The sequence below is a fragment of the Miniopterus schreibersii genome (genome assembly GCF_964146895.1).
Source record: "Miniopterus schreibersii genome assembly, chromosome: 8".
Lineage (NCBI taxonomy): Eukaryota > Metazoa > Chordata > Mammalia > Chiroptera > Miniopteridae > Miniopterus > Miniopterus schreibersii.
Window position 1 is genome coordinate 81833306 of NC_138109.1, and position 26343 is coordinate 81859648.

At 52.7% G+C, this 26343-nt stretch overlaps 1 protein-coding gene across 2 annotated transcripts in view; it reads right to left on the bottom strand.

Moving 5' to 3' along the window:
- Positions 1 to 26343, bottom strand: part of GMDS (GDP-mannose 4,6-dehydratase) — a 572762-nt gene that overhangs the window by 66474 nt on the left and 479945 nt on the right. Inside the window, exon 9 of one of the 2 annotated variants that reach the window (XM_081144604.1) lies at positions 25570 to 25666. The exons of the other annotated variant lie outside the window; for it this stretch is intronic. Within the exon in view, the coding sequence (XP_081000730.1) occupies positions 25570 to 25666 (97 nt within the window). The remainder of the gene's footprint in view (positions 1 to 25569; positions 25667 to 26343) is intronic. 2 annotated transcript variants of the gene reach the window in all.

The window sequence follows — 26343 nt, forward strand, 5'->3', positions numbered from 1 at the left end:
TTTTCATACCTCTATAAGTGTTTCATACATTTCTCTAAGTGTAAATTCCTATAAAACAAATGATTTTTGTTTACTGATGACAGTTACGACCAATACTTTTATTTGGAGCAAAATGTGATCTGACTCTGAGAACGGTTCTCCCGAAGTGGCTGATTCACACCCAGGGGCATCTTCGCCAGGGGCATGATGCTGTGAGATACCAGATGCCCAAGGCTTTGAGGTGGGGATGGAGGATCCTCTTGAATGGTAGCTCTGGGGTACCAGCCACCTTGAGACTGGAGCCCGCTCTCCCAGCAGCTGGATTCCAAAGGCGCCGCCAGGCAGCAGGGCCAGCACTGCTTTCTCAGTGGCGCCGGGCCCAGTCTCGGGCGTTGACAAGAGGAGCAGGGCCTGGCTGCCTGTAGGGTAGCGCTGAACTCAGGCACCGTGGAGGACCCGTGGGAGAATCAGAGGCGTCCAGGGCAGCAGGCACTGCCGGTCCGGCTCCTGGTTTTATAGATGAGACCGAGGCAGCAAAGCTGGGAAAACACACTCAGCTGGTGGCAGAGGCAGGGCTGAAATATTTCACTGCTTCTACTCTCTCACCCACAGCGTTCACCGAAACACCCTGTCCACTCAGGAGCCTCCTGTGCTGAGCTGCTTCCTGATAACACTGACGCTGTCATGGTCTATAACCTCGCCGGGGTGGGGAACAGTGAGGGGTAGGGGCAGGGGCACAGAGGGGCTGCACATGCTCCTGAACCAGGCCCCAGGGAGGAAGAGAAAACGCCTCGAGGGGAGCTGCATGAAGACATTCTCTGCCTTCTCTGTCCCTTCCGACCCCCACACCCCCAGCCATGTGGTGTTAATGGCCCTGTCCATCAGGGCGGCCTCTGCGACCTCGGGGTGATGGCTTTCAGAGCTCCCGGGGGTGGCTCCTGCAGGTTTCCTGGCTGAGGCCCTTAGGCTGTGAGCAGGAGCCCGACAATGAGCTCAGGAGCCCTGGACTGCAGACAGACACACAGCCTTGCTGCCCTCGTGCCGACCAGGCGTCGCGGCCGACAGAGCAGCGGGTCTGTGACAGCTCTGTCCCGTCCGCCGGAGGAGAGGCAGCTGTGCTGACTCCTGAGTGCCGGGTCCGTCCACGAGGTCCTGACGCGGCCGGGCTGGGCCCACACGGCCAGGGCGAGGCGGTGAGGTGCCGAAGGGGACGCAAGCCCGCCTGACAGCGCAGCGGCGTTGGGGCCGAGGCGGCTGAAATCTCCGAGCAAAGGCAACGCGTGTGCAGCGAGCTCCCGACAGCGGCCCTGAGCGGCTGAGCGGGCCCGCAGGCCCGGGTGGGCAGCGAGCGGCGCGGGCCTGCCACGCTGTCTCCTGGCCCCTCTCCCTCTGCCTCCCTCCCCGCCTCCTCTTCCCCGGGAGAGCAGATGTGTCAGCCGCTGGTTTGTAAATATTCTGCAGGCAGCTGCTACCTGAGTTCACCCCTCTTATCTCCAGTTCTACCCTGCGGCCATAACGCACATATCCAAACACGTCTTGTCATACCACAGAGCAGCCTGCAGCTCAAATATTTAGGAACTTCCACTCAAAAAAGTTTGTAAAAGTTGCTTTTGTATATGACGTTTTCTCTATTGGGTAGAAGTCTAGTAGAAGCTGTTCTGTATAAAGAAAGACGTACAACGCTCTTCCTGCCCCCAGGCCGCCCTCCTGGGCATGCTTGCCCTGCCTTGGGGCCACGCTACGCCTGAATAAGGCGGTGGGGGGCACCCCGGAGCTGTTCCTGGGCGTGGCACTGCCACTCGAGTGGCCAGGGCAGAACTGCACCTCTGAGGACCCGAGCACTCTCGTGGTTCCTGAGTTTTGTAGGAAGCCAGAGATCACAGCTTTTTCATGCGAGGGGCTGTTAGGTGTGTCCCTCTGTAGTTTCATTTTAGATCCAGGTTTGGGACCTACAGGCATCTGGTCTTCTTCTCCTTTCCTTCACCTTCGACACGGCTCCTTGTGGACAGGTGTGGGGGACACGGCCCTCCCTGGGAGAGACGTCCGAACAGCAGTGCCCATCAGCCACGGCGCAGGCCACCTGTCCTTTGTCTGTTACAGGGACGGGTTCCAGGGAAGATTCGCCAGCGAGATGAGACAAGGTTCTCAACTCCCGCAAGTGAATGTTTGCTGAGGGGCTGATGGTACAATCAGCCCCAGCCAAGGGTTGTCTACAGGAGCTGAACTCGCGCTGCTGGCGCTAAGTACACAGGGCCACCAGACGGAGAACGAGCCTTCGGGGTGGGGGGGCCGGTTGAGCAAAGGCACAGAGGTTCCAGGAGGGGACAGCCCTACCTGGTACAGAAGGTGTGCGTATTACCAGGCCATCGGATGCTGGAGCCCGGAGGCGGGCAGAGCAGTGCACGGCATGGGGCGGGCAGGCACGCGCCTGGGAAGGAGGAAGGCGAGCGCAGTGGTCCTGTCAAGACGGTTTGCTGGAGGAAGACGACTGAGGCAGTGAGAGCAGCGAAAAGGGACCCAGGAGATCAGAGGAACGCCCAGTGGGAGGAGAGCCTAGTAGAATTGGGAAAATAAAAATATCTGCCTTGTGGGGCTACTGACACGTCAGTGAGAAGGTGCACCGAGGGCTAAGCATGGTGCCTCGGGGATAACACGCGCCCAGCAAACGGCCTGACAGAACCGTCGCTCCATCCCTCCCAGCGGGCCAGGGAGCCGCGGAGCTGCCCGGCCCTGACCGCAGCCCTGCTGTCTCTGGAGGGTGAGTACAAGGGCTTTGGCCATCAAGCGTCCGCTACAACACAGGGTTCCTGTGCTGAGGAGGAGACGCCCGTCCGGCAGCGACGCTGAAGCAACTGAAGGGGAAGTGATGATACTCACGCTCCCTCCACGCAGTAAATACTGGGGGCCGAGTCTGTGTCTGGCGAGGCCCTGGGGGTTCAGGGGAACAAAACAGCTTCCTGTACTAAAGCCTGAGCACTACGGCAGAGAGAGACCTATACCAGCGATGAAACAAGGCACAGCCCTCCTGTGAGAGCTTCAGGGAGGCCTTGGAATTGTCGTGTTGGCTTTCAGGAGGCATGTGGCCTGTGTGGCGCACAGGTGAGTGTCCCTCCGGCCTGTGCGGGAAGGACCCGTGTACACCTGTCCTAGCGTCACACCTGGCCGGGCCCCTTCTCTCAGGAGCTGGATGGCGAATGCAAGCTACCTAACCCCCGCCTTTCTGAACACCCGGCAACGTCCGGCAGCTCCCACACTCGAACACATTCGTATCTCTTCAGAGACATTACCATGTCTTCAGCAAAAAGTGTGAGACCTTGGCTATTCACAATAAATAAGATACAGGCACAATATAAAGACACTAAAAGACACTGCGAATAGCCTGGTCAGCTCAGGCCTGATTCTGCTACAAGACGGTTATTAGACAAGTTCTGATTTTCCAGAGCTCTCTGGGATTTTGAAACCCTGGGTGAGGGAGTGGACTGTGCAGGGTGGTAGCTGCCACCTGGTAAAGTGCAGGTTTCGCAAAAGAGTTGGAGAGGGACACCTCACTCAGTCGTGGGGAGTGACTAGCGACCCCGAGTGGGGAGTGCCCAGAGGAGGTACCAGCAACCCCGAGAATGAGATGAGAAAGGAGGAGAACTTGGCGCAAGGGGAGTTTGGGCACTGGTGGGGGGAGGGGAAAGGCTGTCCCATCCAAGTCCTGGGAGGTGCCGGACACCCCAGTCCTCCCTGGCAGAGTCGGACGGATGGCAAGGCCCTCGTGAGTGACAGAGGGTGCTGGCCAGAAGGAATAGGGCAAGACCTGTGGTATGAAAAGAAGTGTCTGCCACTCTGCAGCCACTGACTCTGAGGAGGGGCCGGGGGCAGGGACACGAGTGGGAGGTGAGGGTGGCACATTGGAGGGCGGTTCCCCCGACGGACACTCATGAGGCAGTACCCGAGGCTCTGGCACTCTAAGGTAATACGTGCTCATCCGTGAGCAGCCGGGAGACGTGGAACACAGGGAAGCCCTGTAGAGGCCCCTCAGCAACGCCCTGTGTTAACATCTGGGCTGCCCCGAGGCCTGGAGTACAGGAGAGAGTTCCTCCCTGCTCCCTACTGTGAGCAGGTTTTCTTACATGGTTGTGATCACATGTACATTTTCTAACACTGCACTTTCCACTCCACATTTTATCGCAGACATTTTCCTGAGTTTTCTGAATGAATGCAGTTTTAATGGCTGCTTTGCGTTGTGTCCTTTCGAAGCATCATGCACAATTATCTTTGGTGGTTGGACATTATGCTGTCCAACAGATCTCTAACCCAAGAAAGTTATTTTAAAGGCAAATTCTCGTGCCAGTATTTTAGGGAAGCAAAGAAACACTTGGCATCTCTCACTGGTCCTGGCTTAGTACCTTCCAAATCCCCTTGCTGTCCAGCGGATGGGGCCTGGAAACAGTTATAACTGGTGGTTTGTGGATAACAGGGTAGTATTTTAGCAGTTAAATGAATCTCAAGTTTCAGTACCTCTCAAATGTTGTTTACCCAAAATTTCAATATTATTATTGGTTGGGAACAGAAGGAATTAAAATTATATCTCCATTGTGCCCACCAGAATCGAATCTCTGCTAACCATACTTTTTATGTGACTCTAAAAAAGCAAAACCAAGTCAGAAGGTTTCGAGGTCAAGACATGGGCTGAAAAGACTGTGATTTTTGAAAGTATCTATCTTCCCATCCATCTACCTATCTGTTACTTTAAACGAGGTCCAGGTCTCCCAGAAGGGGAGGAAGGCTTTAGGACAGACTGAACGCCATGCAGGTGGGACGTAAGGGAGAATGGCCTGCTCAAGGCTGTCAGAGCCCGCTCGTCTGGTCCAGGGACGCGGCACTGAATGGCAGTGGCCCGTGTCCCCCAGGGCGGCCTCGTGCAGAAGGGCCACCCAGAGCTCCACGTGGAGAACCTCCACTGGGCTCGTCCTCCCACCCACACCACTCTTTCCGAAAGATGCGCGTTAGCACCCACACTGGAACTGAGAACATGCACTTACAGGAAAGATTGTATAACTAGGTCTGCCAACTCCGCTACTGCACCAAAGACCTCACCAAACGGGGGAGCCTCCTAGTCACATGGGCAGTCACAGTTTCTTAAACACTTTCTGAAACGGGTATAAAAAGTGAAATAAAAATAGGCAGATATACTGCCCATCCAATTTCCCTGAGGAAATGTCCAGAGGTACCAGGGGAGAAGGTGCCCACGCCCCCTGCTATGGCTGGGAACATGGGAGCACAGGGAGTGTCCTCACTGTCTCCCAGGTGGAAGGCTGGCCTTGGTGGGTGCTGGGGATGCCACTCCTGGAGGCAGTGGCCCAGTGGCAGGCGTGCCCAGCGAAGGAAAGGCAGATGGAGAGGGAGGAGAGCTGAGGAACCGCCGCAGCTGGAATCCGCTGGGCACTGTCAGCACAGTAACAGCAACAAGGACAAACAGGCCACTCAGGATGCGTCCTAATGTGAACGGCTCAGGGTTTAGCTATGAAGACGGCATTGGGAAGGAAGCCCATTGTGTCAGAGAAGTGGTCCGTGAAATGGCTTAGGTCCTGGGAAAGCAGGTTTGGCTTTTCTCAAACTGTGCCTCTTGTAAACTCTTTGGTAGACGGTTCCTTTTACATGAAACTCTAGTCGTCTGCTCTGAGAATTCCCAGGGACAGTGAAGACAGGACAGTGACGGCCAGGCAGCCAGCAGGCCTTGCTAACAGTCCCGTGAGTCCCAGGGCAAGAGCACTGTTGCTTGAAAACGCCACCGGCAGTCACATCTACTCCACACCTCACAGCTTTCATCTTCTGTTACACATAAATCTGCTTGAGAAGGCTTCATGTGGTTGGAAAAGCAAGGAGTGTCACACCAAAAGAACAGAGGGTGCTGTTGGGTGTTGTGGTGAGGAGCTCCAGCTGCACCAGGACCCGTCACCTGACAGTGAGTCTTCAGAGCGGGCACCTGTGCACCCCCCCCGTGGCCTGCACACAGTGCGTTCTCAGCTCCACAGGCAGACAGGACAGTTGCATCCTGTGCATGTGTCGCTGACGTGCCCAAGTTTACAGTGTCCAGCTATTATAGGTGCAAACACATCCACTGCAACCAAGAGAAGCTGCTTGAGAAAGAGCAGGGATTTGAAGAATCAAAATGTCAGCTGGGCTTAGGCCTCTGCAGAGGGGACTTGCTGAAACACAGTGTCCCTGAAGGCTGGGGTCAGGAGGCAAAGCTTTCAGGAGACCTGGACACACGCCCTGGAGGAAAGAGAGGGAGGCTCCCTGGGAACCACAGCCTGGGCCACCACCACATGGCGCAGTGTGGGTGACCTCAGGCAAGTCAGTTGGCCTCTGCTGCGCCCGGTTCCCCACCTGACAAGAGGATGGAGGAGATAAGGCTCCGGGGCTGTGGGGCATGACTGGGAGGCATGTGCGGGCTAGACCAGGCTGCAGGCAGCAGAGCCGCCCCACACCTGCCACAGGGCGACAGAGGCCAGCCCTCAGCAAGGGTGTCCCCGCCTGTCCCCGGGACTGAGAGAGGCACACAGAGCTTCGCGCTGTCTCCACGGGAGCACACAGGTGAACAAGTGCTGCGGGGCTGAGGCCTCGACTCCGCCCTGCTTCCTCCGGCAAGACCCTGGCTCTCTGAGCTGTCCTTGCAAGCTGAGACACTGCGTACCAGAGAATAAAGGGGAAAGGAAATTACCAGGAATCTATACTGTAACCCGCCTCTAGGGCTGGGACCGAGAGTTACGTTTTTAAACCAGAATGGGGAGTTTCGGGGAAGGAAACTCTCCTGTGAATGAAAATGATCTTTCAGTTGGAAACCTGCCTGGCTCACCTGGGCAGAGCACCCAAAAACAGAGGGTTTGCACCACAAGCAACAGCTTAGGGCTTAACTGCACGATTATTTCTGGAAAGAGTCAAGTAAACTGCACATGTATATAAAATGCCAACAAAGCCCCAACCTACACAAGCTCACTTCATGTGAATGACTTCAGATCTTAAAACGTTACTTTCACGCTGCCTGGACCCCGGAGCCCGAGCCGGGCTGCAGCGGGGCCCCGGCACTGCGTACGGGCAGGCGGGCTGCGGTGCCCGCCCGGCCTGTCGGGCAGACTGCCCCTGAACCCTGCCTGCGCTCCCACCCTCCACAGGACAGCGAGAAACGTGTGGATGTGCACACTCCTGAGCTGAGCCACACTGTGGCCGAGAGCCGCAGATTCAGTCATCAGCTTGGTAAAGAAAATGAATCACACGGACTGGTCAGAACAGCTAACTGCTCCTGGCCTTCCCTACGTGCACCTGCAGCACTCACTCGGTCATCAGCGCTCCGTGGCCATGTGCTCTGCACCTGGCCTGGGATAAATAGGTTGCTGGGTCAGACGGCGCAGAGCAGCAGCCTCTGGTGCCAGAGGACCACAGCAGGCAGTGCCAGGTGAGGCCTCGCCACAGAGCATTGAAACACGCGGCTGTGTGGACACGTCCAAGTAAACCTTCGACACTCTGGAAAGTGGCTCACTCCGAGCTGGAGCTCCTGGAAGACGGGCTGGGGAAACCAAGGCTGTCTGCACAAAGAATCCTTTCTAAATTTCTACCATCAACTTAACTTTAATGGGTAAACTATCTTTGGAAGCTGCCAAGTTCAATGGGCAGGTCCCAAGAATGTCCTTCCTTGAGGGACCAAAGGCCTTCCTGCTCTGCTGTGCAGGGGAAGGTGCCACGCCCCAAGTCCCCAGATGAGTGTGAGTGGCTCACCCACAGACCCATGCGGGGAGGTTACACAGAAAATGTCACTCAAAACAAGCACCTAGAAAATAAACAGCCTGCAGATACTCAAGCTCAGCTGGACCTGGGACTAGAGAAGAGCGGGCTGGACTAGACACTTCAGGTTTGTTTTTTTTCAGCATGGATGGTGGGAAGGAAGGATGACCCTGTAATTATACAAGAAATGCTGTATTCTGAGCATTATTCTCCTGGGAAAAATCAGCTTTCATCTGATTCTCAAAGAGGTTAATGAAACAAAAAAATGTCAGGGACTACGAAAATATCTGCAGACCAAGGGTGTGGCTTCCCCTCCTGCGGACACGGCTGACTCGAAGCTGGCTGCCTCCGTGGGCCCCTGAAGGGTCCTGAACTCCCAGAGGAGAGCGTGGCTCAGCTGGTTTGAGGCTAAGCCCTGGGAAAACCTCTATTTCAGTTTCCTGTATGACTACAATGCTCCGGACTTGAGGACCATGGACTTCACTACAATACGCAGTAATTCTGTTTGTTGCCTGGGTAGAAGCAAGTCTCTGACCACGGATCTCAGACCAGGAACTGCAGCATCCACAGCAGCCCTGCCTTTCCAGTCACGATGAGGCGCATCGGTGGGAACAGTGGAGGAGCCCATCTGCCACAATCTGCGCTGACCCCCTGCACACACACCTGCCAGGGGCGGGGGGTGGGGGGAGGTGTTCCTCTACCATGTTCACATGTTAATCGAAGTGCAGTGCTTTGGTCCACTTGGCTTATCTCTGTGTGTCACTCTGGCCTCACCCATGAGACTCCTGGCACCCATGTGTCCCTGTCCCACCCCTTAAGTGACTTGGGAGTCTTCTGGAAGGAAAGCCATCTTCCAGGTCAGATTCTGGGAAGTATGGACCACAGTCCCTGTTGGCATATGGATGAGGGAGGAAGGGCCTGTTAATATGGCACCGTAAGTGCCACCGTTACCACTGGGCTGACATGATGTGCTAGTTAGCAGGTGTCCGCTGGTGGCCCTGCTGGACAGTCGCCCACAGAACATGCCCTGAAACCCCGGCCCAACCCCTCACCTGAGTGTCTGCTAACACCTGGCTCCTACTTCCGTCTGTAGTCCCATGAGCATGACCTGCTCCTCAATCCCCCCGGCGTTCAGACACACAGACTCCAGCACTGCAAGGGAACTCTCAGGGGCCAGGGGTCTGGGCGTCGGAGCACTTAGGGAGGGCGCTGACCAGTTCAGATAATCCTGACGCCCTGCTTGGGGAGTGTTCCTTGATAACAATCACATCAGTTTTACGAACATGGTATCTTTGACCATAGATCTCACCATGGTGCACAGATAGTAATTTAACCTCCTAGAGCCTGGGTGAAGTTCAGCTGACAGGGAGATGAGGCAGGCGCTGGGCCACGGTGGAGACGGCTCAGCGCACAGCTCTCGGGCACTGCAGTCTGCCTTAGCTCTTCCTTGAGGTTTACTTCAGATGAAGACACTGACATCATCACCAACGGTTTACAGAAACGACCGTAACTGCAAACGCACATCCCAACCTGCTGCCCACAGGGAGGGCCGGGTGCGGGACCTTGCGGATGGGAGATGCAAAAGAAATAATGACTTATCCGTCAACTCAACGTCACAAAACAAACACATGCTTTCCCTCAGTCTTCACGAGACCACAGAGCACAGTGTGTTAGAAACGAAGGCCGGCTGCTTGGAAAAACCATAAAGATGGAGAAAAGGCAAAAGAAAAGAGGTTGGGTTGTTTAAAAAAAGAGTAACTCCATGAAAAACGCAGAAGAGGAAAGAAGGGCACTTCTAGTGCGCAGTGAGCTGTTCAGTTGGGATTTCAGTGGGGCAGTCAGATGAGGTTGCCGAGCGGGGGCCGAGGAGAGAGCAGCTGAGCCAAGAGGCTGACAAGCGCCCAGGGCGACGGGGCGTGGAGCAGGCGCCCCAGCTGTTTCTGCCGGAGAAGGCGAGGGAGCAATCCAGCCGTGAGCCCGGGACTTCACGGACCGCATCATCCACGCGGGGCTGGGAAGTCAGGAGAAACATGGCCGCTGCGCTGCTCTACCTGGACACGCAGCCACTCTGTCTCGTATTTGCCACACACGCCAGAGCACAGGAGCTTGATGCCGCCTTCTCATAAACACAGTGAAGGCGGCCCTGATGGAACCGTCCCTCGGCCGGGGCTGGCCCTGCGGGTGCCGTGTCCCGGTGTTGCCACAGACCCCGGTGTGTGCTGGGTTATCTTTGCCCTTCCTGGGACCAGCGGTGGTTGCCAGCACCACGTGGTGACTGGGTACCCCCCCTGCCCACGCCAGGTCAGGTGCTGCCCGTTTGTGCGGTGCCTCCTCCCTCTGGCCCTGCTGCCTCCCACTGCCTCTCACCAGCTGAACAGACAACGCACCCTGTTAACAGCCATCCACTTCCAGGGGAGGTGGGAGGTGCTGATTCACAGGGAGAATATTCCACATGGGCGTGGGCTGCCCACCCCGTCCTGGCACGCATGCTGCCTCGGACAGATGTGCCTTCTGCGGGGAAACCCGTCCTGGCCTCTCATTTAGCAGCACAATGCGCGGACCTGGAAGGAGCATGAGCGACTGCTTGGATCCACGCTTCCTCCTCTCCTTCTCCTGTTCATCTGGGCCGTGGACCCATCCGGGCTCTTTCTTCACACCCTCAGGAGATGTTAACGTTTTCAGCAAGAGAGCCACATGCAGTCAGGCCACTTCTCTTCATTTAAGGGGGGGCGGGTATTAAAGAAAACTCTATTTTAGAAACTATACCCAAAGCTGATTCCAGTGCATTAGACTACATTTTTCACCAAAACAGATTCACAAAGAAGACACTGCAAGCCTTCCTAGAAAATCTTTGTAACCCCAACACATTTCAGAAATTTAAAAACCACTGTTTTAAATGGCTGCCCCTTCTACAATCATATATTAAAACTTTAGTCTTACTTAACAGAAGAAAAACACTGAGGGTTCTAGTCAAAAGGAACTGAAAACATGCCACTAAATTTCTAGTAGACTTTGGCTCCAAATATCATTCACTGCGGTGGCTCCCTGGCCCACACCTCGCCTTCCCATCACTAAGGCTGGAGATGGACAGCCGAGGAACACGGGCGATGGGCACCACCAGCGCGGCAGTGAGGTGTGTGCTTTGGACGTTCCGCTCTACAAACACGGTCTTGGAGGAGGAAGAGAAGGACGGCAGCAGCCATGGGCCATTTCTTATTCGCAGTCAACGCTAAAAACACCTCCCTTTGGCAGGTGCACTTCCTCGGACAGAGCAGCCTGCACGTCTGCTGTAGCTGTGCAGTACCCCCGGGCTTCAGGCAGCATGAGGTTCTCCACGGGAGTGTGCCACGCTACGCCCCGCGGATGCCCACGCCATGCCGTGGATGCGCGGAGGCACTTGGCTCCAGGGTCAGGCTGTAGAGAGGCACCAGGAAACAGCGCTGGCGTGCCCGCTCACTACCGCCGGGGTGCCCGCTCACTACCGCCGGCGTGCCAGCTCACTACCGCCGGGGTGCCCGCTCACTACCGCCGGGGTGCCCGCTCACTACCGCCGGGGTGCCCGCTCACTACCGCCGGCGTGCCAGCTCACTACCGCCGGGGTGCCCGCTCACTACCGCCGGCGTGCCAGCTCACTACCGCCGGGGTGCCCGCTCACTACCGCCGGGGTGCCCGCTCACTACCGCCGGGGTGCCCGCTCACTACCGCCGGCGTGCCAGCTCACTACCGCCGGGGTGCCCGCTCACTACCGCCGGCGTGCCCGCTCACTAACGCCGGGGTGCCCGCTCACTACCGCCGGGGTGCCCGCTCACTACCGCCGGCGTGCCCGCTCACTACCGCCGGGGTGCCCGCTCACTACCGCCGGCGTGCCAGCTCACTACCGCCGGGGTGCCCGCTCACTACCGCCGGGGTGCCAGCTCACTAACGCCGGGGTGCCCGCTCACTACCGCCGGCGTGCCCGCTCACTAACGCCGGGGTGCCCGCTCACTACCGCCGGCGTGCCCGCTCACTAACGCCGGGGTGCCCGCTCACTAACGCCGGGGTACCCGCTCACTACCGCCGGCGTGCCCGCTCACTACCGCCGGGGTGCCAGCTCACTACCGCCGGGGTGCCCGCTCACTACCGCCGGGGTGCCCGCTCACTACCGCCGGCGTGCCCGCTCACTACCGCCGGCGTGCCAGCTCACTAACGCCGGGGTGCCCGCTCACTACCGCCGGCGTGCCCGCTCACTACCGCCGGCGTGCCAGCTCACTAACGCCGGGGTGCCCGCTCACTACCGCCGGGGTGCCCGCTCACTACCGCCGGCGTGCCAGCTCACTAACGCCGGGGTGCCCGCTCACTACCGCCGGGGTGCCCGCTCACTACCGCCGGCGTGCCCGCTCACTACCGCCGGTGTGCCCGCTCACTACCGCCGGGGTGCCCGCTCACTACCGCCGGGGTGCCCGCTCACTACCGCCGGCGTGCCAGCTCACTACCGCCAGGGTGCCCGCTCACTAACACCGGGGTGCCAGCTCACTAACGCCGGGGTGCCAGCTCACTACCGCCGGTGTGCTTATTCACTACCGCTGGCGTGCCAGCTCACTACTGCCAGCGTGCCAGCTCACTAACGCCAGGGTGCCAGGTCACTACCGCCGGGGTGCCCGCTCACTAACGCCGGGGTGCCTGCTCACTACCGTCGGCGTGCCAGCTCACTAACGCCGGGGTGCCAGCTCACTACCGCCGGGGTGCCCGCTAACGCCGGGGTGCCTGCTCACTACCGTCGGCGTGCCAGCTCACTACCGCCGGTGTGCCCGCTCACTACCGCCGGGGTGCCAGCTCACTAACGCCGGGGTGCCAACTCACTAACGCCGGGGTGCCAGCTCATTAATGCTGGCGTGCCAGTTCACTAACACCAGCGTGCCAGCTCACTACCGCCGGCGTGCCAGCTCACTGCCGCTGGTGTGCTAGCTCACTTACCACGCTTTGAATAGTTAAGGAAGTTGCAGGCGGGGAGCAGGGGAAAACAATCAGAACTTATGAAAAGGAGAATTTCAGAAAAGATGAAGAACAAAAGGAAGGGCGATCAGCAAGACCAGGAGAAGACGCGGGGGCAGCCAATACAAGGACTAGCGAAGGGGGTGCGCACACAAGGGGCGGCCACGGAGTATGAACTTTGTTCAAAGGCTGGCTGCGTAGATGGGAGCTGTAAACTCAACACGCATCTTGCCACAGAATCTCAACCAGAAAAAGAGGAAAAATATTTTTATACCTGTCTCATTACTTAGAATTTAATTAAGTATACCACATTGGCTTGGGTAGTTTTGTTCATACCGGAGATGGCCAAAAGCTTGAGGATCCTCTCACGTGGCACACGTGCATTGATTAACTCGCCCCTACTATGTGCCGGGTGCCATCCAAGGCGGCAGATGTCATTCCTGCTCCCATGGTCCCCGGTGGGAACGACACAGCACAACGGGACAAGACTTCCAAAGGGCTGAGGGCTAACTGCCTGAGGAGCGGGGCGGGCTCAGTGGGCTGACGTGTGTGCAGGGCCACCGGGATCGGTGGGAAATAGTCATTGTTACCTTACAGTGCAGACAGACAGCTTCAGAGCTTTAAGATTTATAACAGTGTGAGCACTGGGAGCAGAAAGTGTTGAGACGTGTACCTTTTAAATTTACACTGCAGCCAGTAGGACATATCCAAATTGTCACTATATTTTGTTTTAAACTTTAGAATTTCAGTAAGGGAATTTGGCATTCTCTAATCTTCCAAAAATAAAACTAACTCACACAAAGACATTTCTTTTCAGCAGCTACTTAATTTGCCTTAAAGAAAATTTGAGAAATTCCCAAAAGTTCAGCAGTGGTTTCAGATGATCTCGTTGGGGACACTTTCTCTGCTAATGTATTTTTCAAAAATAATGGAAACAACCTGGACTTAAAGGTGCAGTGTCTTCCTAATGTTGCTTCTGCATTCATTTCATTCTCAATACAGGTTTCAAGTGCACATCCCTATGATATGTGATCTATATATATTGCTCTGTGTGGCCACCACCCACAGTCAAATCCTCTTCCATCACCATACATTTGCCTACATCTACCCTTCGCTACCCCCACCCCCTTCCCTCTGGTAGCCACCATACCATTGTCTGTGTCTATGAGTTTCGGTTTTATAGCCCACATATGAGTGAAATCATATGGTTTTTAGCTTTTTCTGACTGACTTATTTCACTTAGCATAATATTCTCAAGGTCCCCCCTTGTCGCAAATGGCAGTATTCCATCTTTTCTTACGGCTGAGTGTATTCCTCTGTGCACGGCCCACATCTTCTCTATCCAGTCCTCTACTGAAGGCCACTAGTTGTTTCCACGTCATAGTCACCTTAAATAATGCTGCAATGAACATAGGGGTGCATATATTTTTGCAAATAACTGCTTTCAAAATTTTTGGGCAGATTCCCAGAAGAGGGATTGCTGGGTCATATGGTAACTCTAGTCTTAATTTTTTGAGGAACTACCAGACTGTTTCTATAGTGGCTGTACCAGTCTCCATTCCCACCAGCAGTGAATGAGGGTTCTGTTTTTGCCACAGCCTCTCCACACTTGTTATTACCTGTCTTGTTGGTAACAGCCACTCTAACAGTGTGGGGTGGGATCTCAGTGTAGCTTTGATTTGCATTCCCCTGATAGCTAGTAAAGTTGAGCATCTTTTCAAATATCTGTTGGTCATTTGTATGTTTTCTGCGGAGAGGTGTCTGGTCAGGTCCTCTGCCCGTTTTTTAAATTGGATTGTTTGTTTGTTTGTTTGGTGTCGAGTTGTATGAGTTCTTTACATGTTTTGGACATTAACCCCTTGTAGAAGCTGCTGTTTGCAAATATCAGCTCCCATCCCATTGGCTGCCTGTTTGTTTGGTTGTCAGTTTCTTTTGCTGTGCAGAAGCTTTTTAGTTTGATTCAGTCCCACTCATTTATTTTTGCCTTTACTTCCCTTGCCTTTGGGGTCATAAAATGTTCTCTACGACCAAGGTCCATAAGTTCAGTGCCTATGTTTTCTTCTATGTAATTTATTATTTCAGATCTTGCATTCATATCTTTGATCTATTTTGAATTAATTTTTGTTCATGGAGACAAACTGTAGTCTAATTTCGTTTGTTTGCATGTGGCTTCCCAATTTTCCCAATACCATTTACTGAAGAGGCTTTCTTTTCTCCACTGTATGGTTTTGGCTCCTTTGTCAACAATTATTTGCCCATATTCCTGAGGTTTAATTTGCGGGCTTCTCAATTCTGTTCCATTGGTCTGTGTGTCTGTTTCTCTGCCAATTCCATGCTGTTTTAATTATCGTAGCTCTGCAGTATAATTTGAAGCCAGGTGGCATGATACCTCCATCTTCGTTCTTTTTTCTGGGGATTGTTTTGGCTATTTGGGATCTTTTTGGTTCCATACAAATCTGATGATTTAAAAAAAAATTATTTTTTATTTTATTGACTTTTAGAGACAGGGAAAGGGAGGGGGGGAGAGAGAGAGAAACATTGATGTGAGAGCAAAACACTGATCAGCTGCCTCCTGTATGCCCCTTATCGGGGACAATTCCAGAACTGGAACCAGTCAGGGGTTAGATTACATGGACCAAAACACAAGCTGGTGGTCTCAGAAAGAATAGTGGCTCCATGGAGCATAAGGATAACACGTGGCTGGTTTTTAAGACTTACAATAGCAGGAAAAGGTAAAAACACGGGAAGAAAAAGAAGATGAAGAGAGAGGAGGAGCAGCTGGCTGGCTGTAGACAGGCAGGGGCCAGGCCGGGCCAGGGGACGCTGGGGGACAGAGGGGGGCTGGTGGGTGCCTGTGGGGATGAGCCCGGCTTCTCCTCCTTCCCCTGCTGGGCCTGCTCGCGCCACAGGACGGTCCTTGCCGGAGGTCCATTCCCAGGGCACTCCTGCCGTGACCTGGAATGCTCGCTCGCTCTCACTGTGGGTCTTTATAAAACCCTACTCTAAAGCTCCCTCCCTTCAGGACGCCTTTCTTGTCCCTCTGCTGGGTGTTCCCTCAGACTTCAGTAAGGCTTGTTCTCATTTATAGCTGCCCAAGTGCATGTTAATGGTATTTTTTGAATGTGTACATTATGGAATTTTAAACGGACAATTAACTAGAGTCCTCCATTTCTTATTTCTCCTCCAAGTGGTTAATAATGTGCTTTCCAAACGGGAGAGGGCACTGACCCAGCAACGGTTCAGAGTGATGAATTCGGTTCTCTGCCAATGGGACGCCCTGTGGTCCAAGGACTCTCCAGCCTCCAAACGGACGCAGCTCCGTCAACCCCCTAATTCTACCCGGTGAAGCTGAATTCAGACCTCTGATCCCTGGAACTGCAAGGTAATGAATCTGTGCAGCTTTATGCTGCTAAGTTTGTGACAGCAACTACAGGAAACCAACACAGGATTTAGACGGTGTAAGTGCCACCCAGGCTCTCAGAAGCAAGAACAGGGACAGGTTTGCATCCTGGTTTTTGAGGGGGGTGTGAGGGGGTGGCTGGCAGTAAACATGGATGTGGCTGCTGTCTAGCCTGTTAGGGACCCTGAAGCACCAGGGCAGCCACAGAACTGGCTGGCTGTCAGGGCCTGCTCGAGCTGCTGGGGACATACAGGTCAGACCGAATCAGACCAGAAGGCCACCAATCAGCCCCCATCTCCCACTATGACCATCATTTCTGCCATTGGGTCAAGAAGCATAGCCTTGTTTGTCTGCATAAAGTTGCACAGATACAAAACAAAGTGTTTAAATAAAAGGAAACCTAGGAGCTGGAGAGCTCAGTATCCTTTCAGGTGCCTCTTCATAACTAATAACTCCACAGAAATGAGTGACGATGATGATAATTAATGATGATGATGGTAATAAAAACGGTAAGATGCAGGGCAGAGAACCTTGTACTGACAATAAGCCCTTTGATCTTGAGGAATCCTAACGTGCTCTGCACCCTGACTTCCAGGGCACATCAACTCAGAATCAGAAATCTGTTTATCCAGCTCTGCCTGGACTGAGATGTAGTGATCACCTCTCAGTAAAAGTAAATGCTTTGGTATTCCCCCCCCCCCCCTAGAATAATTATCTAGGGAGGGAGACACTTTAGTCTGGGCCTAGGCTCTGGGATACAAATGCTTATTTTGTGAGCTCTGAATTCTTAACCCACCTTTTCAAGTGTTTCTGAAGCACTCAGACCTGAACAGCTTGCGACCAGCCTTCATGCTCGTCTCTCCTCCTTGCCTGTACCCCAAACACTCTTTTGGGGGGCTCATATCAGGCTTCAGCTCTCAGCGCCCGCACACCTAGCCCTCACACCTGACCTTCTACACCAGGCCTCCAGCTCGCACTCCTGCTTGACATTGCTGCATGGCTATCCCTAAGGCACGGAGTGTAACGGACCTCAACAGCTTCCCTGCAAACTGGGTCCTCTCCCGTGATCTCATGCGGGTTATGACATCACTGTCTGCTCACCACCCTTCACTCTTAGCCTTTACTTCATGGGTCACCTCCAGTCCTGCCTGTTTTCCACACATGATCAATTTGATCCCCAATCCTGTGGTCACCATCTTGGCAATGTCCCGGCGTCTGTCAATGCTTTTCTCCCTCCACTGTCCTGGTTCAGCTAGTTCCTTGTGACCCCTGCCTGTGACTGTCCCAGGAGCTTCCCAGCTGCCCTGCCCCTCATTTGCCTGAAAGTTACTACGGAACAACGACCCTATCCCCATCCATCTTTGTATTTCTCACAGCGCTACTAGGACTTACAATCATGGCAGGAATCCAACAAACATTATTTCTGAATTGAAACTCTAAGACCTTAATCATATAAGGATATTTTATTTTATTATATATACTGATGTATTTCTGAGAGCTGAGGTGAGTAAACACTATATTTTAAATGTATATGATGAATGTATTATATAAAGGACTCCTTTTGGAAATCCTAAAAATTAGAGAATCTTTTAGTCCCTAGACACCTGCCCACGTCTTGGCTTAGAAAGCCTTATACCAGGCTTTCATGAAGTAGACTTCTGACTGATCCAAGAAACTCACGAGCTATCACAGCATCACAGAATATGCACAGCGCCTCTTCACAGCAGCTGGGTGAAACTGGGCATTTACTGGCAGGCCAAGCACATGAAGTGTGACTGTTAAGGAGGCAACTGGAGCTACCACGTCAAAAAGGGAGACCATCACTGTGAATATCTACCTGATGGGTTTGACAAAGTGGTCAAAGGAACTCTCCACTTTGCCGGTAGATGTAACAACAGACGAAGAAACCAGTTTGCCATGAGCCGAGGGCGAGGGGAGTGAGGCAAGAGGAAGCCTCTAGGGTAAGACAAAGACAGACAGGAGCCCAAAGTCAGTACACACGCATTAAATTTCCATAGACCCATAATATTTGGTGTCCACAAGTGAATAATGTGCTGGGGGAAAATCAAACTTAGACAGGAATAAGTAACCTTATTGGAACAGGGTGGAGGAAGAACATCATGGGTAGTGTTAGCCAAGAAACTCCATGCATGTTTTTAAATTATAGTTATTTTAGGAGGTAAATATGACTCGATAGAACAGAAAAGCACTGTTGAGTTGTTTAAAAAACAGACAGCAAAGAGGGGTTTCTAAAATTCCAGAACCCAGGTCTCACTGACTAGATAAAATGAAGAGGGGGAGCAGGTGGCCACGTCAGTGATGGACGTTAGTGATGGATGGGTCTCCGTACGTAATTTTGGTCTTTGAGTGACCTGCATAGGAGCCAGTTCAGGTAGAAGCTGAGCTTGAGTACTGTTACTCCTAAGGAAAGTAGCTACAGAGACTGAAGGGAATTTCTGGGATTTTGGAATTTATCTTGAAGATGTTAAGAGGCCAACACTACAGTTATGAATGAGGGTGGTCACTACCTGGCAGCTTCTTTTAGAAAGAAGGTACAGATTTTATAGGAATTCCCTACTGGTACAGGAATGAAACCATCGATATTAAAGATACTAGAAAGATTTTAATAAATACAAAAGATATTTTAAGATAAGAGAATGAATCTAGTTATGTATACTCATAAAGATTTTTGAGTCTTTAATGATATTATTCTAATCAGGATCTAATCATAAGAACCTTCAAGGAAAATCAGAAGAAGTTGGGGGCACACAGTTCCTATTTCATTAGCTATGGCATGCTCTTGAGGGGCACAGACCAGAAAGAACCCAGGCTGGGGGAGGAAGGCCATATCCACCTGGCGGTTTCGTATGGGATTAAGTATGGAAAACATACAGTGGAATACTGGAGAATCGACCAAAGCGGCCGAGGCTTACAGCTCTCTGCGTTAAGCCCACGGAGGAAAGGGCACAGAGGCCGACGTGATTAAGGAAGGACATGAGGTTACAAGGAGGAGCCTGGGAGGGAGGCTCAGGGTCCACCAGCCGTGCTTCAGAGATACGCGCTACTGATAAATGCAGGCGTAAGAAGTTCAGAGAGTAATTATGAAAGAGGAAACACTTGGATGGGGCCTTAGTGACAACACCCCACATGTTCTGGTCTGACAGTTACAAAAGCAGAAACGCTAGGATGTGACTGTTGGAAGGGACCTCACAGAAGGAGCAGCCCAGCCTCCACTTCCAGGAATGCAGGAAGAAGGGACACGCCCTTCATTTGATCTCCGCGTCCTCTTAGCCGGGCTCCCAGCAGTCAGAAGAGGAACAAAGACAGGCAGGAGGAGAGGGTAGGACTAGAGCCGTAGGGGTCAGGAGAATCAGCACCTGGAGAGAAGAGGGGTGGGGTAGAGAGGATCTAATCTCTTGCTGCCAGCAGGGAAGTGTGAGTGTGGTAAGCACAGGGAGTCAAAGGGGACATTTTCAGGACCCCCAACTCAGAGAGGGACCCGTGGGGAGCTCTTGCTGGTTTCTATACAGATGCTCTGATGACAGATCAGATTCCCGAGCTCTGGAAGGTGTTACATAGCATTATCCTAAACAGAGCTAGGAGACCGAGTGAGCAATTATGGGCCACTGAGTGTAACATCACTTACAGAAAAATATTAGGAAGTGTGCAGAGGGGACAAATGAACAAGCACATGGTAATTTGATTAGGGACAGGCCACGTGATTTTACTGAAGGCAGGTGCTACTTTAGCATATAGAACTTCTTTAAAGCTATTGTTTTCTCAATTCTAGATATTAACTCATGATTTTCTCTAATATCTAAAAAGAACAGGAATGAACATGAAGTATCTAAATAAATAAGACAAAAACCAATCACAACTGAGGACATTAGAAATACAACAGCAAGAAAAATGAACGCTGAAGACAAATGATACAGCAAGAAAAAATGCAGTTTGTGTCATCTGCTAGAATTTCAGTGGAGGCATTTTAACGAAAAATATGTGATTTCATTTTTAGTCTGTGGCTGTGTCCCCCATGCCATTTCCTAAAATGCTCTGCAGGAAAAAAGATTTTTGTTTGTTTCACTAGACAAAATAATCTTACTTATTAAAATTGTTTTAAGTGGATTGAGCATTTGGTGGGGTTAGAAATTATGGCACGTTAGGCTGAATACTTCATTACCTCAACCTCTGTAAATTCTCCAGGTTAAACACTCTCAAACAGAAGGACGATGCCTTGTGGTTGTTTTAAAGTAACAGGCCAATGCCAATCTTCTTATATTTATACGACGCTTCTTACTACTGAATAGCTACTTAATCTTCTGAAAGATTATCAGAAAGGATGGAAATGAAATAAAACAAGAATTGAAAAATCAAATCACGTATCAATCTTTTCTAGTAGCTTTGATTATACCTTGTTATCTACCTTTTGTTGGTTAATCTATATAATACACCAATGATACCACTCTGCTTTTCAAAAGGTACTAGAGTCAAGCAACTGATCGAGGCCTCTACAACCACAATCTCCACAAGGGCAGGGACTGTGTCTATCTTGTTCATACTGTATTCCCAAGGTCTAACACAGCACTTGGTAAATAATGAATGGATGAATAAATGAATAACAGTAACAGCATCAGCCCTGGCCGGATAGCTCAGTTGGTTAGAGCCTTGTCCTGATACCCCAGGGTTGCAGGTTCGATCCCTGGTCAGGGCACATACAAAAAGCAACCAATGAATGCATAAGTGGAGCAACAAGTCAATGTTCTCTCTCTCCCTCCCTTCCTCTCTCTCTCTAAAATCTATAAATTAAAAAAAAATAGCATCAATATGGGGTATTTTACTGTGTGCCAGATACTGTTTTAATATTTTGTACACTTAATTTCCAACAACTCTTTGAAAGAAGTTCTATTACCAAACCCATTTTTAAAGATGGAAATGGAATTCCTGAGAAGTGATCTGCCTAAGGGCGCACAGCTAGGGACTGACAGTTTCTGTACTTAGGAAGCCTGGCCTGGGGCCCACCTTAAACAGCCCTACTTCTCTATGAGGAGAGTCCAAGGGTGGGGACCATCCAGCCCAGCCCCAGATGCCCTGCGAAATCATTTGGTCTGGCCCTGCCAAAGCAACTGCAGGCAAATTCAATAAATCTAGGAGCTTTCCTCATAGCTAACTTTTAAGCTTATAATTTTGTATAGCCCTTGAATGATGTTATAAATATCCAAATGGCCCTTGGCAGAAAAAAGGTTCCCACCCCTGGAACAGACGCACAATGCAATTAATCTAGGTGTAAATGTGCGCACATAGAGAAAGCTATGTGGGAGGCAATTTTAAGAGGGCAGAACTTAAGTATTGAGAATACCATCACCAAATACTGAAACTCGGGGGCAATGCGGAATTTGAAGTTTAATTTTCAGGATTAAGCTCATCACGCTAGCAAAACTTCTAAATGTTCAAAGGAAACCCAGAGGCTTAACCGGTAAAGAAGCAAAAATTGTGACTCCATTCAGTTCTAACTGGATGTCCTAGTGCTTAGCTCAGAACAAAAGCTTTCCTTCCATAATGGTAGGTAAGCAAGATTTAAGGCTCTTGGGTGCCGCTGATGAGGTCTTAAGTCATTGGCTCATGTGCCCGCGCTCTAGGGGATACAGCTCGCTCTATAATGCACGTGCGGCTCACTCTATGGCGCGTGTGCAGCACTCTGTGGTGGGTGCGGCTTGCTCCATGGCGCCTGTGCAATGCTCTATGGCCCGTGCGGAGTGCTCTACGGTACACGTGCAGCACTCTGGCAGGTGTGGCGAGCTCTAGGGCGCACGTGCGGCACTCCGGAGGGGCGGCGCGCTCTAAGGCAAGCTCTAGGGCGCACGTGCGGCACTCCAGAGGGGCAGCGCGCTCTATGGCATGCTCTAGGGCGCACGTGCGGCACTCCGGAGGGGCAGCGCGCTCTATGGCATGCTCTAGGGCGCACGTGCGGCACTCCGGAGGGGCGGCGCGCTCTAAGGCAAGCTCTAGGGCGCACGTGCGGCACTCCAGAGGGGCGGCGCGCTCTATGGCATGCTCTAGGGCGCACGTGCGGCACGCCGGAGGGGCAGCGCGCTCTATGGCATGCTCTAGGGCGCACGTGCGGCACTCCAGAGGGGCGGCGCGCTCTATGGCATGCTCTAGGGCGCACGTGCGGCACGCCGGAGGGGCGGCGCGCTCTATGGCATGCTCTAGGGCGCACGTGCGGCACTCCAGAGGGGCGGCGCGCTCTATGGCATGCTCTAGGGCGCACGTGCGGCACGCCGGAGGGGCGGCGCGCTCTATGGCATGCTCTAGGGCGCACGTGCGGCACGCCGGAGGGGCGGAGCGCTCTATGGCATGCTCTAGGGCGCACGTGCGGCACTCCAGAGGGGCAGCGCGCTCTATGGCATGCTCTAGGGCGCACGTGCGGCACTCCAGAGGGGCAGCGCGCTCTATGGCATGCTCTAGGGCGCACGTGCGGCACTCCAGAGGGGCAGCGCGCTCTAAGGCAAGCTCTAGGGCGCACGTGCGGCACTCCAGAGGGGCAGCGCGCTCTATGGCATGCTCTAGGGCGCACGTGCGGCACTCCAGAGGGGCAGCGCGCTCTATGGCATGCTCTAGGGCGCACGTGCGGCACTCCGGAGGGGCGGCGCGCTCTAAGGCAAGCTCTAGGGCGCACGTGCGGCACTCCGGAGGGGCGGCGCGCTCTATGGCATGCTCTAGGGCGCACGTGCGGCACGCCGGAGGGGCGGCGCGCTCTATGGCATGCTCTAGGGCGCACGTGCGGCACTCCAGAGGGGCGGCGCGCTCTATGGCATGCTCTAGGGCGCACGTGCGGCACGCCGGAGGGGCGGCGCGCTCTATGGCATGCTCTAGGGCGCACGTGCGGCACTCCAGCGGGGCGGCGCGCTCTATGGCGCATGTGCAGCATGCCCTAGGACTTGGCTGGCCTCCAGGCAGAAAAGAGCCTTTCTTAAGACTAGTCAGAATCTTATTCGAGAAACAACGTACAGCTCTGCCTTTATCTTGCTCTAGGATACTGCTGTTCTGAGACCTGGTATGTCCTTATCATTTTCTTCAAGTTTTCTTCAAGTTTTCTTTCTTTCTTTTCTATTAGTCATTTTGGAACCGTGGGATGCTAAGGAGATCTGGTTTACGCCCTTGGCTTTGGGGTGCCCTGTGTGTAGAAGACCGTGGGGGACGCACATGGTTAAAGCTCTTCAGGAGAACGCGCTTTACAGACTCTGAGGAAGAGGTGAGGAAGCCTGGGGCTGGCGGGAGGGGCTTCGGCACTGAGCGCGTGGCTCCCACGCAGAGGCTCCGCCCGCACCGCCCCGCGCGCAGGCGCACCTCAGCATGCAGCGCTCCAGGACTCGTGCCCAGCCACTCTGGCGGTGCTGCTAGTGAGGCCCACACCTAAGTGGGCGCCCATGTACAAGTCGGTGCTCAGTCCCGGTCCCCTGTCCCCTGGAAGAGTCCTGTCACCCTGAGGCGTGACCACAGAAGGCTGTAGAACTGACCCCTGTTTTGGGAAAGCTCCTCGTTCTGAGCCATGAGGTTAAAAGTTTAGTCTCCCCACACAAAGAAAGCTCGCCCCACGGAACACTCCGTTGAAGTGGAGTGAACAAAATTAATGCAGCCTAGAGGCTTAGACGACATGCAGGTGAACATCTAGACTCAAAACAGGGAGTTAGGGAATCGGGGTGGGAGCTAAATCAGTGAGCAAATAAAGCCCGCGCAGGAAACAGGACACCTCTCCTCTGGCCCACAGCATCCCTGTGAATGGAGCTGCAGAACAGGTATGACAGTGACGTCTGAATGCGCAAAGACACGGGATGGACATAGCGTCGGGACACGGTAGAGGGGCTTCAAGAACCGTCTTGTTAGTCCAGGGGTCCTGTTCCTGTTCGGCAAACTCTCTTGTTCTGTGCTCTTATCAACCTTACACCTTGCCAAGTGAGAAAGACAGACAACCATCTTTAAGGACCTCCGAGCTTCTGGGATTGTCTTGGTGACAGAGAGAGAGAGAAGGAGCCACATGTAAACCGTACAAGGACGTAGCTTTCTGCCGGCTCGGTAAGTTTTCCACGCTGAGATGACACATTCTGTTAGCAAAGAAAGAGCTCTGCCTGTTTATGTGACCTGTGCAACGTTCCAGAAAACTGACACCTCGCGGCACCTCTCAGGACAGGGAAGCAACGCGTGCGGGGCCGCGCACAGGCCTGCTGGCTGCGTCTGCGGGGTGTGCGGGAGCCTTCCTCCCACCCAGACGCCCTCTCCTCGCACACCCCGGGCCAGCGCAGGGAGCCATGGTCCCGGGGGGCCGGCCACGCCCGGCGGGGACAGTGCCTCCCTCTGCAGCCCTGGCCTACACTCTGCTTTTCTTTTTACTTCCTCCTGTGTGTGGAGCCCATGAAGTGAAGTTTTTTCTTTTGTTTGAAACAAGACATTTTGAACAAACACAGGCACTTTCAATCTCTCTTCACTGGGGATTTCCTAACCTCTGAGAGGTTGTCCAACACATAGGAATTTGGTTCAAAACACAGGTAAAACAGGTTCACAAGATCCCATTTTCACAGTTAGTGTGCATGTCACTAGCTAACCATCACATTGGAACATTTCTCCCTGAAGGTGCCACTTCTATTATCTTTAGGTATTCGTAACACAATTCAGTTTTGTGCCCATAATGAGTGTGACCCACATTAAAGTGTAAGCAACAATAATACCAAGCCAGGAGTTTTCACAAATCTACGAAAGGAGGCTGTTATGTTCTAACTATCTTCAGGCCATTTCTTGATACAGAAACCTCTGTATTTAGAAATGTCTGTTCATCCATCAATATCTATTAAGCACCTACTTTGTTACGGTTGAAGATATTAAAAAAAAGTCCTTATCCTAAAAGAGTTCACAGTTTGATAATGGGAGAAAAACATGTCAACAAATGAGCATAATTAATTATAAGAGGTGCAACAGTACAATTGTGTTGCACATACTGTAGATGGAAAGGAAGGAGCAGAGACATTAGTGGTGTGGTACATTGTCTAGAAAAGGACCAAAGGAAGACTACTGGAGCTGAGTGTTAATGTACAGGGAGAACATTCATGACGTTTCTGTGTGCCTATGAGTGCGTGTGTGCACTGAGGAGGCAGGCAGCCATCCAGACCTCCCATAGGTACCAGGGTTCAGACACCAAAGCAGGGGACTGACACAATGAGATTTGCCCTTTCCAAGACCCACCATTTCCACGAATGTGTTTTACCCTGGCCTTCCTTTGTAAAGCAAGGGACCTTAGTGGGGAGACCACCATCTCAAACTCAATTCACTGGACTCGCCCGTTGAGAGACGCCAGAGAGCTGGATGGGAGCTCTGAGGTTGGCTTCGGCTTTCAGTGACAGCACTTTCCCAGACAGCTGGCCAAGTGTGGCCACACACCAGCGGCCAGGAGCCCTTACCACTTCAGTTGGTCGGTAGTATTTGAGGTCCACAGTCACGTGAACTTTGCCGGTCTCTTTACATCTGCCCACTTCATTTTCATTCTTTCCTTCCCACCTGGAAAGAAGACAAACAATCAGCCTTTAATTGCTTGGGAGCGTTTGGCGGCTGTGGTCCCTCTCGCCCCGCCTCTTCCCTGCAGCAGTGTGTAAGCTCATTAGGACGGGAGCCAGGCGGGGTTCTCATGCTATCAGAGAGCAGCGACTCCAGAGCCTTTCTAGGTCTCTTCAGAAAGCGAGGGCTCTCCTTTCTTTTTAAGAAAATCAAGATAGCTTTAGAAGCGAGACCTTAGAAATGACCAGATTACTCAAAATAAGGAATTGGGCAGCTTTCAGGGAATTTAAATATTTTGCACGTCTTTAAAAGGTTCTTGATGAAGTCAAGTGTCTTGAATTATTAATTTTTTTCTGTCTCCTATTTTTATAGTTTTATGGATATTTATTGTAAATTCAATGCTCTCCAGTATGGAATAAGTTTCATATCCTAATTAACCATTCATTTCACCTCTGAATTATATGTAAATTCCCTTGCTCTACCCAGTCAGCAGTGGGCCTCATTAATAAATCTCCAAAAAGTGCACAACTATTTAGTTTACTTCCTGCTGAGAGAGGGTACATTAGTATCTCTCTGCCTCCTTCAATTCAGCTACAATGTTATTTCTCCCTCTAACACCTATAGTTGGCCACAGTTAAGGATCCTGACAAGGGCCCCCTAGCTCCATGCTGCCTGCTGCA